The sequence below is a fragment of the Indicator indicator genome (genome assembly GCF_027791375.1).
Source record: "Indicator indicator isolate 239-I01 chromosome Z unlocalized genomic scaffold, UM_Iind_1.1 iindZ_random_scaffold_45, whole genome shotgun sequence".
Classification (NCBI taxonomy): Eukaryota; Metazoa; Chordata; class Aves; order Piciformes; family Indicatoridae; genus Indicator; species Indicator indicator.
This window is the reverse complement of record NW_026539138.1, coordinates 668,184-684,237: the sequence shown is the minus strand read 5'-3', so window position 1 is coordinate 684,237 and position 16,054 is coordinate 668,184. Positions and strand designations below refer to the sequence as shown.

The 16,054-nt window shown below is 52.7% G+C and overlaps 1 protein-coding gene across 2 annotated transcripts; it reads right to left on the bottom strand.

Moving 5' to 3' along the window:
* Positions 1-5,074: 5,074 nt before the first annotated feature.
* On the bottom strand, positions 5,075-15,669 carry DNAJB5 (DnaJ heat shock protein family (Hsp40) member B5). 2 transcript variants are annotated; one of them, XM_054398330.1, is made up of 4 exons: positions 15,602-15,669; positions 12,293-12,537; positions 9,533-10,131; positions 5,075-5,344 (listed from the first exon to the last, which is right to left on the bottom strand). In XM_054398330.1, exons 1-4 carry the CDS (start codon positions 15,667-15,669, stop codon positions 5,111-5,113), a joined length of 1,146 nt encoding a protein of 381 aa, XP_054254305.1. In that variant the 3' UTR covers positions 5,075-5,110. The 2 variants fall into 2 exon arrangements, with proteins under 2 accessions (XP_054254305.1, XP_054254306.1); XM_054398331.1 differs by lacking the exon at positions 15,602-15,669 and having other exon boundaries at positions 9,533-9,963; positions 10,000-10,131; positions 12,293-12,503.
* Positions 15,670-16,054: the final 385 nt, after the last annotated feature.

The window sequence follows — 16,054 nt, the reverse complement described above, 5'->3', positions numbered from 1 at the left end:
ACAGTCCTTGCTCCGGTGGTGTCGATCTCCTTGTTCACGTCCCTACTGCCTTCAGGGTTCCTTTTTGTTTTTAACACCTTTGAGCCCACACTAACAGAAGAAATGGGTTTGGCAGTGTCTGTCTCCTGACATGGGCCTGGCAGCAGGTATCTGGTGTTGCTTTGATGCTGTTTGTGAGCTGTTCGGTCTTCTGTTACCTTGGCTCCTGAGCAGCAAAGGATTTACCCAGCAATGCCTGCCCAGGCAAGGGGGGGTACTGGAGCTGTCTGGGCTTTGTGGTGCGGTGTGACACCGCTGTGGTTAGGGAAGAGGAGAGCTGCAGCATGTTCATTTGTCTAACAGAAGTCTTGGATCTCTGGTGCCAGCTGGCTCAATGTTGTGTGCTGAACTCTCTAGTCAGTTCTGATCATGGTTCTCCTCCTTCCGTTCCACTTCACTGCCTTGCTCCTTGGTTTATTTTCCCTTCTATGAACTGAAAAATGATTGTCCGGCTGTGCTTCTGTGTGTTTGATGTGAGAGAAGCCCTGGGTCTGGTCTTCCTACCCAGGAGCAGGTCCAGAGGCTGGATGTGGCCCAGTGCTGAGCCTCAGGGAGGAGCCTAAGGCAGTGCTGCCTGCTTTTAGGTATGTGCAGGAAGGGAGGGTTTCTGCAAAGAGGGTTAAAATGCAGATTGTGTGGCACAGTCTTTCCCCAGGCCTTTGGATCTGAGCAAGGTTCCCCTGTCTCCCCAAGGAGCCAATTCGGGCTAGGCAGTGGAAGTTTGTGCTCCAAAACCGGGCACGTCATGGAGGGTTCCATAAAACCGGCTAGATTGACTCAGGGAAGTGTTTCAAAGGGGGAGCACTGTGTTTGTATGGCACAACTTCCTGTGGGAGTAGGAAAGTAGGCCCTCAGGGCTGGTGGGCAGACAAGGTGCCCGTCGTCCTTCAGAGGTTTCTGCCAGCACCACAGCCCTATCCTCATGCCACCCCTATTAAAGGGAGATCATGCTCCGCTCTCTGGCAGGAATGCTGCAGTGGCCTCTTCCTCAGGCAGTGGGGCTGAGGAGGGGATATTTGTGCTTTCTCTGCCCCACAACAGCCCTTTTCTAGCTGCCCCTATAAATTTTTACTGCCGGGCTGCTTCCGTTCTGCAGGGACCTGAAGCTGGCTTTGCTTTAATATCCCACTGCTTCACCCTTGAGAGGGGCAGGTCCAGCCAGGTGCAGGAACTGACAACCAGCCACTTTCAGCTGCATGGGAAGGGGGAAAGGGCTGCTTTGCACTCCTGCTGAGAGCTCTCCAGGACTCCCAAAAACTGTCCTCAGCACTGTCAGGGGGTGGATGTCTTCTTTCCTGTCATTTTGGGACTATCACCACCCAGCAAGTGCTGGGAGAAGATCCATCCTGGCATCTCTTGTCTGCTGTGGAGGCTGGGACAAGTAGGGCATAGGATGGTGTCACAGTTCCTGGCAGCCCCACTCTTCCCTGCTGCCTCTTCAAATTGTAAATACTAATTAAATCCATCAGCAAGGCTGGGAAAACCTCATTTTTTTTTCTCTGCCACATGCAGGTTTTGGCTCCTTACGTGGACAGCACCCACAGAATCCCCACGTTTCCCCTGCACTGGAACAATGTAAACTTAGTGGGGGCTGCAGGTGTTCTCCAGATCAGTATCTGCAGCAGTCAAGGAGCTTGACTGGGCTCCCCCACCCTGATGAACCTCCCAGTAGTTCCAGGACAGGGACTGGGTTTAGCCAGTTCAGTGCTGGAGCCCTCAATGCAGGACAGACATGAACATGTTGGAGCAGGTCCAGAGGAAGGCCACAACAAATCATCAAAGAGCTGATGGATTTCTGCTACAAGGACAGGCTCAGAGAGTTGGGGTTATTCAGCCTGGAGAGGAAAAGGATCTGGGTACACTCACTGTGGCCTTCCAGTACTTACAGAGGGCCTGTAAGGAAGGTGGGGACAGTCTCTTTAGCCCAGCCTGTCATCATAGGATAAGGGGTGATAGTTTTAAGCTAGAAGAGAGTAGATTCAGACTAGATCTAAAGATTTTTTTTATTCCACAATGAGGGTGGAAACACTGGCACAGGTTGCCAGAGAGGTGGTAGATATGCCTTCCCTGGAAACCTTTATAGTCAGGTTTGATGGGGCTCAGAGTAACCTGACCTAGTTGAAGATGATCCTGCTCATTGCTGAGAGATTGGACCAGATGACCTTTAAAGGTACCTTCAAACCCAAAGCATTCTGTGAGTGTGAATCTATGGCATGAAGCTGCTTAAGCAGATCCAGAGGAGGGCCATAAAGCTGATCAGGACACTGGAGCACATTTCCTTTGAGGACTGGCTGAGCGATTTTTGGCTTGTTCAGCCTGGAGAAATGGCTCTGAAAAGACCTATAGTGGCCTGCCACTTAAAGGGGGCCTACAGCAAGGTCGTGAGGGACATTTTCCAAGAGCATACAGTGAGAGGACGAGTATAAGGAAGAAAATCTTCATTATGAGGGTGGTGAGGCACTGGAACAGGTTTCCTAGAGAAATTGTGGTAAGTGTGCCCCCTCCCTAGAAATAAAGATCAGGCTGGATGGGGCTTTGAGTAACATTCTCTAGTGGAAAGTGTTCCTGCCTGTGGCAAGGTCATTGGGAGTACATGACTTTTATGTATGTGGACCATTCCAACCCAGACTGTTCTGTGAGTCTCTCATGATTCTATGACATCCCATCCCCTTGGGCAGCCTGTGGCCCAAGTACATTGCTCCCCATGGCTAGTGCTGTAGCAAGGGCATCCCCACCACCACAGGCGTTCTTCCTCCATGGATATCCCCTGCTCCACAGATGTGCCCACCTTACTGACAGTCACGTCTCTACAAAGTTCTGATCGCAGAACTTTGCCTGGGTCAAACATGTGCCACTGCCTCTGGCCCTGTCCCAGAGCCCTTCTGAGAAGAGCTGAGCACTGGCATCTCTCCAGTTCCCCCCAGGCAGCCCCAGAGTCACCTCCTTTGTCCATACCACCTGTATCCCAGGATTCACAAGGGGCCACAGTGATCCTGACTCCCTTACTCCTGGCCCCTGACAACATGCTCAGCACAGCTAATGCCATTTAATCAGGCAAGCAGCTGTCCTCTGTGACTGAGGTGGTCCTGTAGGTCCTGCACACCAAGCAGACAGAACAAAGATTTCTTCTTCTCCTCCCTACTAGCCTCAAGGTTGCTGAGTGCCAGGCTAGTTATTCCTTTCCTGGCTGGCCTTGAAGGCCCCATGCATCTGGCCAACCAGATGTTGTTGACCATGACCACAAAGAGCCCCATTCCTGCTGCCTACAGGGACTGGAGCCTAGCCTCCTCCATCACAACACACTGGGGCAGTGTATTTTTTCAAAATACTTTATTTCTCTCTCAATACTGACATTACAAAAAGGAAAGGAAAAAAGAAAAAGAAGAAAATAGTTACAAAAAAATTCCACTAGAAAACATTCAGGTCTCATTGAAACTGAGAAAAACAAAGCAGCTTGCATCTGCGCGCTGGCCTGTCTTCTCGCTCGCGGTGTCCATCAGGTTTCTCCACGTTAAATTCCACAGGGACCAGTGGAGGGAACCGGTGGTGCTCCCTCGCTGGCCAAACCGGGCAATTAAGCAGTGCCTCTCTCCTCACTCTGCATGCTAACACTGTACAGCTCTACACCCAGCCCCTACAGACACCTTGCGCCTGACACCCTGCCCCACCTTGTCAAGTCAGTGACTTCACTGAACAACAAAAGGATTCCTGGAGCAGCGGGAATGTTTTGGCAGAGGTTATTCTGAGCAGCGCTGTGGTGGAAGAGCTGTACAAAGCCAGGTCAAACGCGCCTCCTGCTCCTTAGGAGCCTTTCTGAGAAAAAAAGAACTCTCACGAGGCAGGGTGGGCTGAGAAAGTTAGGAAATATAAAAATTCTTCTGATGGAAATTCTGAAGGTTTTAAAAAAATACAGCATTTGAAAATGAAGCCACCAAGTAGATTGCCTCAGGTGCCTCCCAGCTCCACCCTGATGCCCAGAAATACCTCCTGAATTAATTGTCCCTGTAGAAAAATATATACACACACCTTTCTTATTAAATCCCTAAGGTTGACCTCAAATGCTAGTGAAACCCACAGCTCTGCTGACGTTTGGCTCTGTGCTTGCACCCTGACTTGTGCTACACACCCCCTATCACGAGGGTTTGACGTTCATGTGACTGAACCATCCCCAATAAAAAAGTCAAGGTGCAACACGCCAAAACGGGCAGAGAAAAAAACCCTTACAGAGTTTATCTAACGAGCTCTATATATACGTATTGAAAAAGAAAGCAGCAATGCAAACTCAACACATCTGAACAAGAAAGCTCCACTCCAGGCTTTCCCCACATCCCTGTGGACAGCAGGTGCAAGCACGCACACCCACAGGCACTGGGGACAGCCCTGGGCAGAGGCAGGAAGCTGGATGGGACCATCCCCAAGTGCTCTGTCTCTTGACACAGCCGAGGCTCGGTTGTAGGCTTGGCACAGGAGAGTGGACCATGGCCAGACTCGGTACCGTGGTCCCAGGTGAGAAACAGTCCAGCTACAGGGGGGCTAACCACAGGCAGGAGTGATCAGCACTGTGGTACAGCCGGGACCCCAAAAAGCAGCAAGTATCAAAGTGGGGAAGTGAAAAATCAGCACTGGGGGTGCCAGATCCTGCGGAGTCCTATTTACACTGCCAGACCCCAGCAAGCCCTGCCTCTTGTGAGAGAAGTGGCCTGAGAAGCAGGTGATGTAAAAAAATCCGCACCTCCCTGGGCAAAGGGCCCACACTGCTCACGTGTGTGAGGTGGAAAAGCTGGACCTCTGAAGAAAAAATTACAAGTTTGGCAGCCAAGAGAGTGGTGATGGGCAGAAGCCTCTCTGCTGCTGGAGTAGAAAACAGGCCAAGAGCAATGGATGTGGGGAGGGATGGATGGCAGGGGAGGGATGGACAGGAGGTGGGTTGGGTGTTTGAGTGAAGAGAAGTGGTGTGGATGAGGTTTTTTTTTGCATTTGAAAGTGCTGTGGCACCTCTGCTCCAGGTGGGCCCAAGGTGCTGTGGCACATGCGTTTAGAGTATTGCTGCTTGAAGGAGTGTTCCCAGGCTCTAGGAACACGGGAGGTGCTGCTTGAGGAGCAGTCTTGTTTGGGGAGCGATCCTGTCAGGGAAGCGGATTTTGAACTCCACAATTAAGTCTCCTCGCTGGAAGGGGGCCTTTGAGAACGGCAGCCCCTCCCCACGAAGTCTCTTCACTGTTCCTGGCTTGATGATGTCACTGCAGGGAAGAGGGATCACCCGCCCATCGATGGTGGGAATGTTCACGGTGCAGCCGCACAAGGCCTGGTGAGAGATGGGACACACTGTCAGATGGGTCTGATGCCCCAAACCACACCAACAGCCACACCTTGTGCCCCCACCAGCTGCTCCCCAGGTTTAACCACCCAGCTCCCTTTGGATGATGCAAAGAGCATTGGTTGATCCTCACCTCAGTGTAGCCTGAGTCTCTACTGGTGCCAGTCCAGTCTAGCCATTATAGGCTGCAGAGGGGGCTGCCCAAACCTCATGGGTAAAAGGACTCCCCTCCCTATCTCCTGGGCTCTCCAGGAGGCACCACCAGCAAGCACCCAGCCACTTGCAGCAACAAGACAAGCTAAATTTAGCCTCTTCCCAGCCTTGGGCAGCCAAAAATCCAGCTGAGATCATTGGATGCCTCCATGGTTCATCAGCTGTCACCCTCTAGAGCCGGCAGCTCTGCCTGGCACTGGGGGTTATCTATAGCACAGGCTGCATCCTGTCCCCCACCAACAACAACCCCAAAAGACTATAACAGAATGGGATGGTGGTGCAGCCATAGCACAGCACTGAGCTTTTCTAGAAGCTGGAGTCCTGGAGGGGCTGGTCCCTGCCACCAGCCCCCGTGGCAAAGCCAAGAACCAGTGGGTGCCATCCGGTTCTACCCCAGCCCCAGCAGCAGCCAGGGTGGTGGGTGCCGCGGCAGCCGCAAACCAGCCTGCATTAGCCAGCCACATGACATGGGAATGCAGCAAGAAAATCCTTGTGTCCTTAAATAACTCAGACAGCTCTGGCGTACACGTGGGCAGGAGCGTCTCCAGGCTTTCTGCAAGAGCTGAGGAAGAGAACTGCGGAGCGATGCTTCTGGAAGAGGGGGAAGGAGGTCTACCAGGGTACAGCCTTAGGCTTCCAGTTTGGAAGCTGGTGAGGGTTTGCTCCTCCGAGTCAGGTCCTAGGTGTCTCAGCTGTCCCAAAAACATCTTGCCCAGGGAGGGGAGGAGGATGCAATTGCTGTTTCTCAGGAGATGAGGGGGGATATTCTGCATTCTCCTCATCAGGAAGAGCCTTCGGTGGCAGAACAGCAACAGGCACCAGGAGAGAAATAACTTTTCATGCTGGCCACTGGCTCAAGGCTGGTGGCTGCGGTCTCTGTGGCTAATCCAGGACTTTGCACCAGGGTGAGCATGGAGGGACCTGTGCCAGAATCAAATGGGGGACTCTGGTGACTGAAGAACAGGAAAGACACAGCCCTCTGCTTGCACAGCTCATCTGTACAGTGTCTCCTCCTGCGAAGGACACCCTTCAGGGATGAGCTTTTCTGGATGCAGGAGGATGCCCATTGCTGGCTCTGTGCAAGCAGTGGGTGCTTGGCTGGATCTCCAGCTGGCTAGAGGGAATAGAAGGATGGTGTCCCCCTATCAATGCATTTTTGCCCCATCTTCACCCAAGGATTCCAGCTCACTGGTGCTCATTGCTGTGGAATGTGGAGGGCTGCACTGGTCCATGTATGCCAAGAAAAGGGCATCTCCAGCCACAAAATGGGAAGGAGAATAATAACCCCCTATGGGAGCACAAGGACACACCAAGCAGAGGGATGCAAGCAGGAGTGAGTGGTAACAGCCAAGGCAGATGGGATCTGAATATCTCCTATCTAGAGCCAAGATGCAAAAATCCATGGTTCTGGCTCCTCCCCTGTATGTCCCTATTTTTCATTCTTCCTGCTCAGCTTCGCTGGCATTTGGAAAACCAGTTGCTGAAGTAACAGCGGTAACTGTGGGAGCTGCCCCACTTCCTAGAAAGAGGCTTGGTTTATCCCTATGCATGAAATCACCCTGGGTTTGATAGCTGAGGGCTGTGCTGTGAGGGCAGAGCTCTATCTAGGTCAGGTCTATCTAGTGTTAGGTCCTCCTCCGCTTGCAGTGAAGCTGCCAGCAGGGACAGTGCCACCAAGTTGCATCTTGGCTGGGTGCTGATGTGTGGATGCTCTGAGCAAGGTGATGCCAGGTAAAGGATGCAAAGTAGGTGGCTGCTGAGGGCAGGCATTTACAAGGCCCTGCCTGCAGCACCTGCCTGAAGATCTGCCTGCCAGGAGAGGCAGCTGCCAACCAGCAGTGTCAAACCTGCCTCTCTCAGCCTCCCACTCTGATGTGTGCCTGCAATTTTAAGAAGGGACACTTCACCACTGCCCACGATTCCCTGGGGAAACCCTTGTAAATCTCTGGCTTCTGTGGCAACCTGGTGGCAGCCAACTCATGCCACCCCAGATGGGGGGGCACCGCACCCATTGGGGCCGGGACATGAGAGGAGAGCATCACCTCCCTGGATTGCCTTCTGTAGGGGTCTGTGGGATGGAGGACAATGCTCTCCTGCCCAAGCACCAGGTGGCTTGCTCCACAGGGCTGGTGAAGGGTCTCCAGCGTGGGCCTGTTAGCACTGTGCTGTGCTCTTCTCATGGCACTGGCAGAGATGAATGTTCAGGCTAAAAAAGGCAGATTTACCAGAAGGAAAGGCTCAAGGGCAGCGCTCGAGGCTATGGTTTTAGGCTCACATGATGAAAAGGTTGTACCTCATCACATATTGAGGTGATGGCCTGTGGAGTTGGGGATCTCCTGGCACCTGCTCTTGCTCTAGAGCAATTAAGGTACTTCTTTTAGTATCACCTTTGCCTGGCAAGCAACAGACTGGGGATGGCAGCCAGGCCAGCAGTTGCCGTAGGATGCCCAGCACATTGGGCTTGCCATGAAGGAGGATAGAGACCAAAAAGTCCAGCTCAGAGATGAGGAACTTGCCTGGCCCAGTAGTTTTCCACTTTGCAACTGCATGGTGCAAAGCAAACGCCAGCATACATTGCTCACAGAGATCTCAGGTACCCAGCACCAGCACTTCTGCTGCAATGGCACCTGGTGCTGGAGCAGGCTTTTGCACTTGCTACGCAAAGGGCAACTCAAGGCAAGAGTCCCTTGAGCCTGAGCAGTGCATGGACCTAGGCTAACACGGTCTGGACATAGCACAGCCAGTCTGGGGTTAATTTTACCAATAGGAAAACACACAGAAGGAAACATGTGAGATATGGCAGGCATGGCTCCAAAAATACAGCAGTCTCTCCCAAGTATTTCTGGAGTTGCCAGGGGAGCCGACCACCACAGGAATAAACCTCTGCACTTTGCACTACACTGGAAACTCAACTCCTAAGTCTCAGGTTGATTGGAGTTTGCTCCAGGAGCACCCAGCTCTGCCTGACCCCTGTGGTTCCCCCTTACCCCCAGTATACCCACTCACAGCCCAATCTGGAATGCAGAGCCACCATAAAGCTCTCCCAACTCGCTGGCACACTAACGAAGTTCACTTTTCCATGCCTGAGGCTTGGCCCATTGAGCTTATATTTAATAAATGCATTTCAGAATATGAATCTTGTCTTCAGGAAAAAAAAAAAAAAAAAAAAAAAAAAGAGTAAATCAGCTCATTAAGAAGACAGGCAGCCTATACAGTTTGAAAAGAGCAGCTAATGGCAGCTGCCAAAAACATCAATGTTAAATGCAGCTGGGATTTATTAAAAGGTAGCTACATAGCAGCAGCTGCAGCCAATGGCACATCTTCTACTGGGGTGATCTCCTCCTCTTCTCCCACCTTTATGCAGCTGGCTGAATCTGATGCTTCCAGTCCTGCTGTGACCTCCAGGACTGGCATGCCCTGTGCTGGCTTTTGCCCACTGTCTGAATATTTCTTTTATTTGGCTCTTTATTCCTAGATAAAGAACCTCTATCTAGGAAAGCCAGATCCCAGGAATACAGCTAAAGGATTGCTCAGGGTAGGCAAGGTACCTCCTTTCTCCACCTGACCCTGCTCTCTGCTCGTGGTGGGAGACACCCACTGCTATCACTGTGGAGAATCTGGGCTCTCTTCTACTTATGAATACCCTGTGCTAAAACAGAAGGAGAAGACCTATGGGGAAGGGAGAAAATGGGTAAATACCACCTGTCCTGGCTCAAGAAGCAAAGTGCGTTCGGCAGGGACCACAGCACCCACATCCTACTCCTGGCATGGAGGTTGGGTACCTCCAAACCAAACATGAGTTGGCCTTTGCAGCTCCTCTCTGAAGAGGTCTTTGCTCATGTCTTTTACAACCCACCTGGTCCTTCCTTATCAGCACCAGAGAAGGACTGGCTCCCATCTTGGCCCCATGTGCTGCAAGTCAGTGTCACCTTCCCCCACCGTGAGATTTCCCCCCACACCCACCTCTTTAAGACTGATGTTGGCTGTGTAGATCACGTTCGTCCCATCCCTCTTGAAATGCGAGTGAGGCTTGTACTTGAGGATGAAGATAATGTCAGCAGGGATGTTGTCTGGAGTGACATCCCCTTCTTTAGGGAATGTGATTTTGGTTCCCTCCTTCCAACCCCGTTTGATGACAATGTTTAGGATCTTGTCCTCAGTCCGCATGGTCCGGCCGTCAGCATTGAGCCTTCTGCGCGTAATCTTCATCCTCTTGGTGGAACCATGGTAGATCTCTTCCAGGGACACTTTGAGCTCATGGATGATGGGTGGGTCTTGAATCCTCCTCCGTGTGTGTAGGGACTCTTGGTGCCTCCGGTGAATGCCGTTAATGCCACTGAAGCTGAACCGGCTGAAGGCACTGAAAGGGTCATCATTGTCATTTGTGTCTGCATCTTCCTGGTCAAAGCCATTGAACATGCGGGAGCGGCTGGTAGAGAAGAAGATGTCAAAAGGGTTGGAGCCTCCGAAGAAGGACGCAAATGTGGCATGGGGGTCTCCATGGAAGGTGTAGTGGAAAGTGTTCCCTGAGCCACCTGAAGGACCACCTCCGGTTTTGAGACCTGGAAGAGAAGGGGGAAGAGGAAACATGAACACTCCCTGTTGGCAGATACCAGGCTGGGACCACACTTTCTAGATGGGACTGTGGTCTTTGCTGGTTCCAGGCAGCCCTTCCAGCAGCTACTGGGGGTGCAGGTCACCTTCGCCAGCCTAGCCTTCTGCAGAAATCATGGGCCAGGAAGACACCACCTCAACCCACAACATACAGTCCTGCTCCTACACCCGGCAAGTTTGACATCTGATCAGGTTTTGTCCTTTCCCTTCTGAAGTGTTTCTTTGGTTCACTCCACCCAGTTGAAGGCCTTTTCATTTAAAACATATCCTGTCCAGCCCATCTCCATTCTTCCCCCGGTAGGCTTCATTCTGCCCAAATAGCTCAGTCTCTTAGGTTGCATCAATGACCACAGTATCACATCCTGCAAGTAAGAACAGACTTTGAGCCCAGAAAGTGACCGTGACTCTCTGCGGCAGAGCAGGAGGTCAGTAGACCTCCAGGCTGGAACACAGCTTCCCACATACAGACTGTACAAAATGCCAGGTAAGCTCAAGGTTTTAATGTTTTGGCAACTGTTCCCATGGGAAACTACCCTGCTAGGTCCCAGGCTGAAACTAATGTCACTGCAACACCTCCAAAGTTCCATAAGGCCGAGGCACATGACAAATGTCCCCCAGGAGGTCAAACTCATTCTGCAAAGCTATTTTTGACCGGGAGGGTTGGGAAGGGTTAAGCCAAGCCTAGCTCAAGAACTATTTTCAGGGCACACCAGTGACAGTGAAGGGCTATTTCTGACAGGCTGCCCCTCCTGCCAGCTCCCCTCAGCAAGTGATAGGAGGAGGACAAGCACAGAAAAATAAGAGGGGGACAAACAGAATGGGCAAATTTGGAGATATTTTCTGATTAAGTTAATATTCTGGGTGGGCGCTTTATGTTGTGTACTGCAGTGTGTGGAACCCAGAAGCCCCTCAAAATGCCAATCACCAAAACACTTTACTCCAAAAGTCACAGAATCACAGAATACCAAGTTGGAAGGGACCTCAAGGACCATCTAGTCATGGTCTACATAAGACCAGCTGAAAAATAGCATTTGATGGGAAATGGAAACTGTGTTGGGCCTCAATGAGTTAAGGGGGTAGTTGCCCCTCCCTCCTTGTAAGCCTCTGTCCCTAACAGATTGTGCAGCCAGGAGTTTGTTCCTAACAGACTGTACAGACAGGAGGTTTCACCTTTAATCCTGTGACACCAGCCTGAGCAGGGTCCAGTTTTGACACCAGACCAAGTGTTGTCCAATTTTGGCATCACCTCTGGGCAAAGGCTGGCTTACTGCTTGAGACAGTCTCTTCTTATTTCACAGGGTGTCAAATCACTGTGCATCCGTCATAGCCCTGACAGAACTAACAGGGAGTGAATTAACCCACCACTGGTTAATTCTCCTGGTGGCTCATTAGGGGATGTACCTGCCCACTGGCCCCTGGAGAGGAGCTGCCTCTTCTGCCCAGAGCCTGTTCCTGCCAGACCTCCTGCTCTTTTAAGCACCCAAGTCCTGAGCTGATTAATGCAGATGCTATTCAGTGCTTTCCTCGAATGGGGTTGTGCTCTTCCATCTTCGACTAATAAGGCCGCCTGTGGTGGAGTGGCTCTCCTCCTCCTCCTCCGTGCCAACCACCAGACAACAGCAGCCACTTGGTTTCAAAACAAGGACCTATTACTTAAATTGGGAAAAGCCTTGAATTCTGCAGGTCACCCTGTACCGGGGATGACAGTGGGACCAGTGCCCACAGGCAGAGGGCAAAAGCAGAACTTCTCTACTAGCATATTTAGATCAGTTAAAAAGTTGCTAATGAAGTAGCTCAGGTATGACCCAGGAGGTGAGCTCCTTCCACTTACGCTGTCTCAGCTGGCTGCCAGGTGGCAGAGGGCAGGGAGAGACCAGCCATCCCAGGACTGGGGGTTGGAAAAGCGGGACAGCCCAGGAAGGAGCGAAATGAGAGGTGATTTCTGGCACCCACAAAGCCTCTACTCTCCCCATTTCTGTGGCTACCAGCACTGTTTGGGGACAGGTATGAACCACTGGAACACCTCCACGTGAAAACATTTCCTTGTCTGTAAAAACTGATTTGGACCCCACAGCTCTGCCTCCAGGTGGGCAGTGCTCACCCCCTTACCTTCCTCCCCATACTGGTCATAAACAGCTCGCTTCTTGGGGTCACTCAGAACGTCATAAGCCTCTGCGATTTCCTTGAACTTCTCCTCAGCACTGGGATCTTTATTCTTGTCAGGGTGATACTTCAAGGCCATTTTCCGATACGCTTTCTTGATTTCATCCTCATTGGCACTAGTCTGGATGCCCAAAATCTTGTAGTAGTCCTTCCCCATGACGGTAACGCTGCCAGGAGGTGAGTACTTATTCCTGAAAGCAAAGACAGCTCTGTGAGGTGAATGCTGCACTGGGGCAGCCGGGGACAGGACCCTCACGCACGTGTCACAAAGCCGGCGCTCCCCACGTCCCGCTGGCCAGCAGCACTGCAGCCACCACCAGTCCACGCTTCCTACCAGAGGTCAGAGCCACGGTGCCAGGATGTTGCCCAGCTCTGGATTTACCCCTTCAAGCCCCACGGTGGGGACAGGAAGACTCATCTCTGAGGTTGACGGGGAAAGGAAGAACCCAAGCAGGGCACGGTGTTATTATAGGGTCTACGCCACAGCTAACGTCAGGCCAGGACCACGTCTCTGTCCCGTGTTCCCACCCGCTGAGCCAGGAGGGCTGAGCTATGTCTAAATGTAGCCGCTGGCCTATGTCTGACCATCCCCCTGGTTCTCTCCCAGCTGGGGACCTGGGACACGAGTCGGGGTGGAGACAGCAGATCTTTGGAGGCTGAAAGCGGCACCAGGGACCCACGCTGCTGCCTTCACCTCAAAGGAACTTGCAACATTTTGCTCCTGAAAGCAATTGGCATTCAGCTGGAGATAAGTGCCTCCGGCTGTCAGAGCCATAATTTGTATTTAGCGAAGAGAGAATGAAGCTGTTAGACAGAAACATCTTGTGACGGTGGGAGGTTTTTTTTATTTTTTTGTTTTGAAAGAAGAAAAAAATGCTTTCTAGCCTGACTTGCACTCCCTGAGAACCCTCAGATGCACCTTGGAGCAAGCCAGAAATAAGAGCTTCACTTATGCAGGGGCCAAGGCCAGAGCCATGCCTTAGAAACCACGGAAAACTTTAATTGCCCTAATTCATCCCCCACTCAGGCTACCAGACCCAGGGAGCAGCCAGAGGAGGTGGGAGGGCAGCTCCTCTGGGCAGAGGCTGAGCAAGCCCCACGCTTCTCCAAGAACACTTCCCCACTACTCCCTTGAACTTCAGTTACCCAACAGCAAACTCCTGACCCCTCAAGACTCACCTCATTCAGCACAGCTCAGTGCTCACTGCCACCCCTGCTCTTCCCCAGATGCTGCCCCAGTAGACTTGCTGCTCTCTGCTAAAGCCCTCCTGCCAATGTCCTGCTCCCTGCTACAGTCCATGTTTCATCCCATCTTTGCTCCAAGCACTCTTGGGCAGCCCCAGCCCATTGTGTCTCACCAGCAGACAGATTTCTGCATGGGGTGTGAGCTTTGGCCCTCTCCTTCACTATCATACAAGTCACCAGATAGTCTCTCCCATTCCTACTCTATCCACAAGCTCCAAGAGGAGGTCCCAGAGGAACCCCTGAATCACAAAAGCTCAGAGTGTCTGGCCCCCACCAGGGTGCAAGCCCACAATATTGCACTTAGACCCTAGCATCCCTCGCAAGCACCCGAGGTTTGGCTTGGGTCATGCCTCAGACAGTACGTGTGGGGAGCTGCTACAGGGGCTTGGAAACTGGTCCCATGCTTAGCCACCTTGACCCAAAACACCAACTTTTGCCCTTTTTCGCCGCTGCCAGAGAGCAGGTGCTGTGCTGGAGGTGGGGAGGGGAGCTAATGAGGGGAGCTAAGGTAGCCAAGGCACAGACCTCTGAAGGACATGAGGGGAGATGGGGGCACCTACGGATGCGTGCAGCACCACGTGGGGGCACAGAAGAGGTGGGAGAAGGTCCCTGGGGGCGTAAAGAGCATCCAGCACATCTCTTGCGGCAGCTCCTGGATGCCAGCACATTCTGTAATAGCTCCTGCGCGCAGAGCTGCCACCAGCACCCAGCCCACGCAGGCACTGGGGGCTGCTCTGCCCCCTACCTGCCTCCCCATCTGCCCTCCCTGCGGGGCCAGAGGGCTGCTGCAGACGCTGGGGTAAGCAACAGGTTAGAGTGCCTAGAAGTAACCTGCCAATACCAATGCCTCCCCATTTCCCCAGGGCAGCCTCCAGTGTGGGGTGGGGGCATTCTACCAATCAGGACCAAGACCTGTACCAGAATTTGGCCCATCTGAATGAAGCCAACCCACCCTCACAAAGCAAGAGCAAGAGAATCCTGTTGCATGCCAGCTTGAGACAGAGAGGTGGCAAACCTTTGATTTTGCTCCCAGGGACCACGGTACCTAGCTCTAACCCCACAGAGCCCAATCTGATGGTACCACAGTGACCCCCTCTCCCAGACAAAACCTCATGGCACTTCCCACGGCTTCTACGATTCCCACAGAAACATATCTTATCTTATCACCCTCCACAAGATCTACACTCTTGCCCACCAAGGGTCTTTGGCCCAGGGTGGGGATGCCTGCCTGGGATGCTCTCCCAGCCAGGGACCCCTTTGTCCAGCTGGGATCAGGGAGGGAGTGATTTCGGCAGCGAAATATATCCCCACGCCATGCCACGGTTTACCTTGCTAGTGAGGGCGGTGACCTGGTGGGCTACAGCACGCTGTGGAGGCGACGCTCACAATGCACAGTGATGATGCTAAAACACGACTCTGTCCCCGCTGAGCCTCCCTCCTTCCCTCCTACCTCCCAGGGATCAGCTGCGACTTGCCGTTGCTTCTCTCCCATTACTCCTCTCTTCTTCTGCTCAGTCATCCTCTCCTTGCCTTCCCATTTAACCCCCTCGGGAGCGGGGAGTGGGGAAGTGGGGGGGCTGCTCTGGGAAGGCACCACAGGGCAGGTTTCTGGTGAGCAAAGCCAGCCCTGTATTGCCCTCCCAGTCTGGGCACTTTCAGACAAGTCAAGATCACCCAGCCTTAGAGGAACCCATAGACTTTCCCTGGCCAAACCAAGCAAGCCCAGCCTCCGTCCGCCCCTTGCAATCACAAAAGAAAAGACCGAATCTTTGTTCTGGTCCTGCACATGACATCAGCCCATGCAACTGCTGGATGAGCGCACCAGCTGAATAGCAATCCTTTGACATAATGCCCCTGCTTGGCAGTTATCTACAGGAACAAACCCACCCTGGCAACAGCCCTGAGATTTTTTTTTTTCCATCTCAGGGTACAAAGGCCACCACAGGACACCGGGGATGAGCACGGATGGTTTGATGAGGACATGAGGTTGAGAGGCAGATGCCCACTTACCGAAACTTTACGAACACATTCAGAGTCCATGCTGTCATTTTTAAAGGCTCCAGTTTTATTTTAAACATCGCGGCTGTCCGCAGGCGCCAGCAGCTGTTGTGTGCCCGACCGGGAGGCACCGGAGGGCGGCGGGAGGATGGCGGAGACAAAGGTGCCGGCTTGTGCCGGGGATGCCGCTGCTGCCGCCAAGGGATGCTCCCATGGCCATCCTCCTGCTCCAGCTCCTCCGGAGCACCAAAAAGGTAGCTCCTTGCCAGCCTGACGGCTATGGCAGGCACTGACCCCTGCTTCCAGGACAGCTCCAACAGACAGTGGATGTGAAGGCAGTGCTGCCTGGGAGCTGCCAGGGAGCTGCTGTTCTTTGAGCGTTTCCCAGCCACACGCAGGGGACCCTTCAATGGAGTCGCTTGCTGAACTGTAATTTTCCTTTTAATTGGTTTCTTTACGCTTTCT

Bases quoted from the DNA above. Each gene is read 5' to 3' on its own strand.
- DNAJB5 (XM_054398330.1), bottom strand. From the start codon at position 15,669: ATGTTTAAAATAAAACTGGAGCCTTTAAAAATGACAGCATGGACTCTG. The intron at 12,538-15,601 runs GTAAGTGGGCAT...CTTTGCTTTCAG, and splicing joins AATGTGTTCGTAAAGTTTCG to GAATAAGTACTCACCTCCTG. The intron at 10,132-12,292 runs GTAAGGGGGTGA...CTTCTCTTCCAG, and splicing joins TGACCAGTATGGGGAGGAAG to GTCTCAAAACCGGAGGTGGT.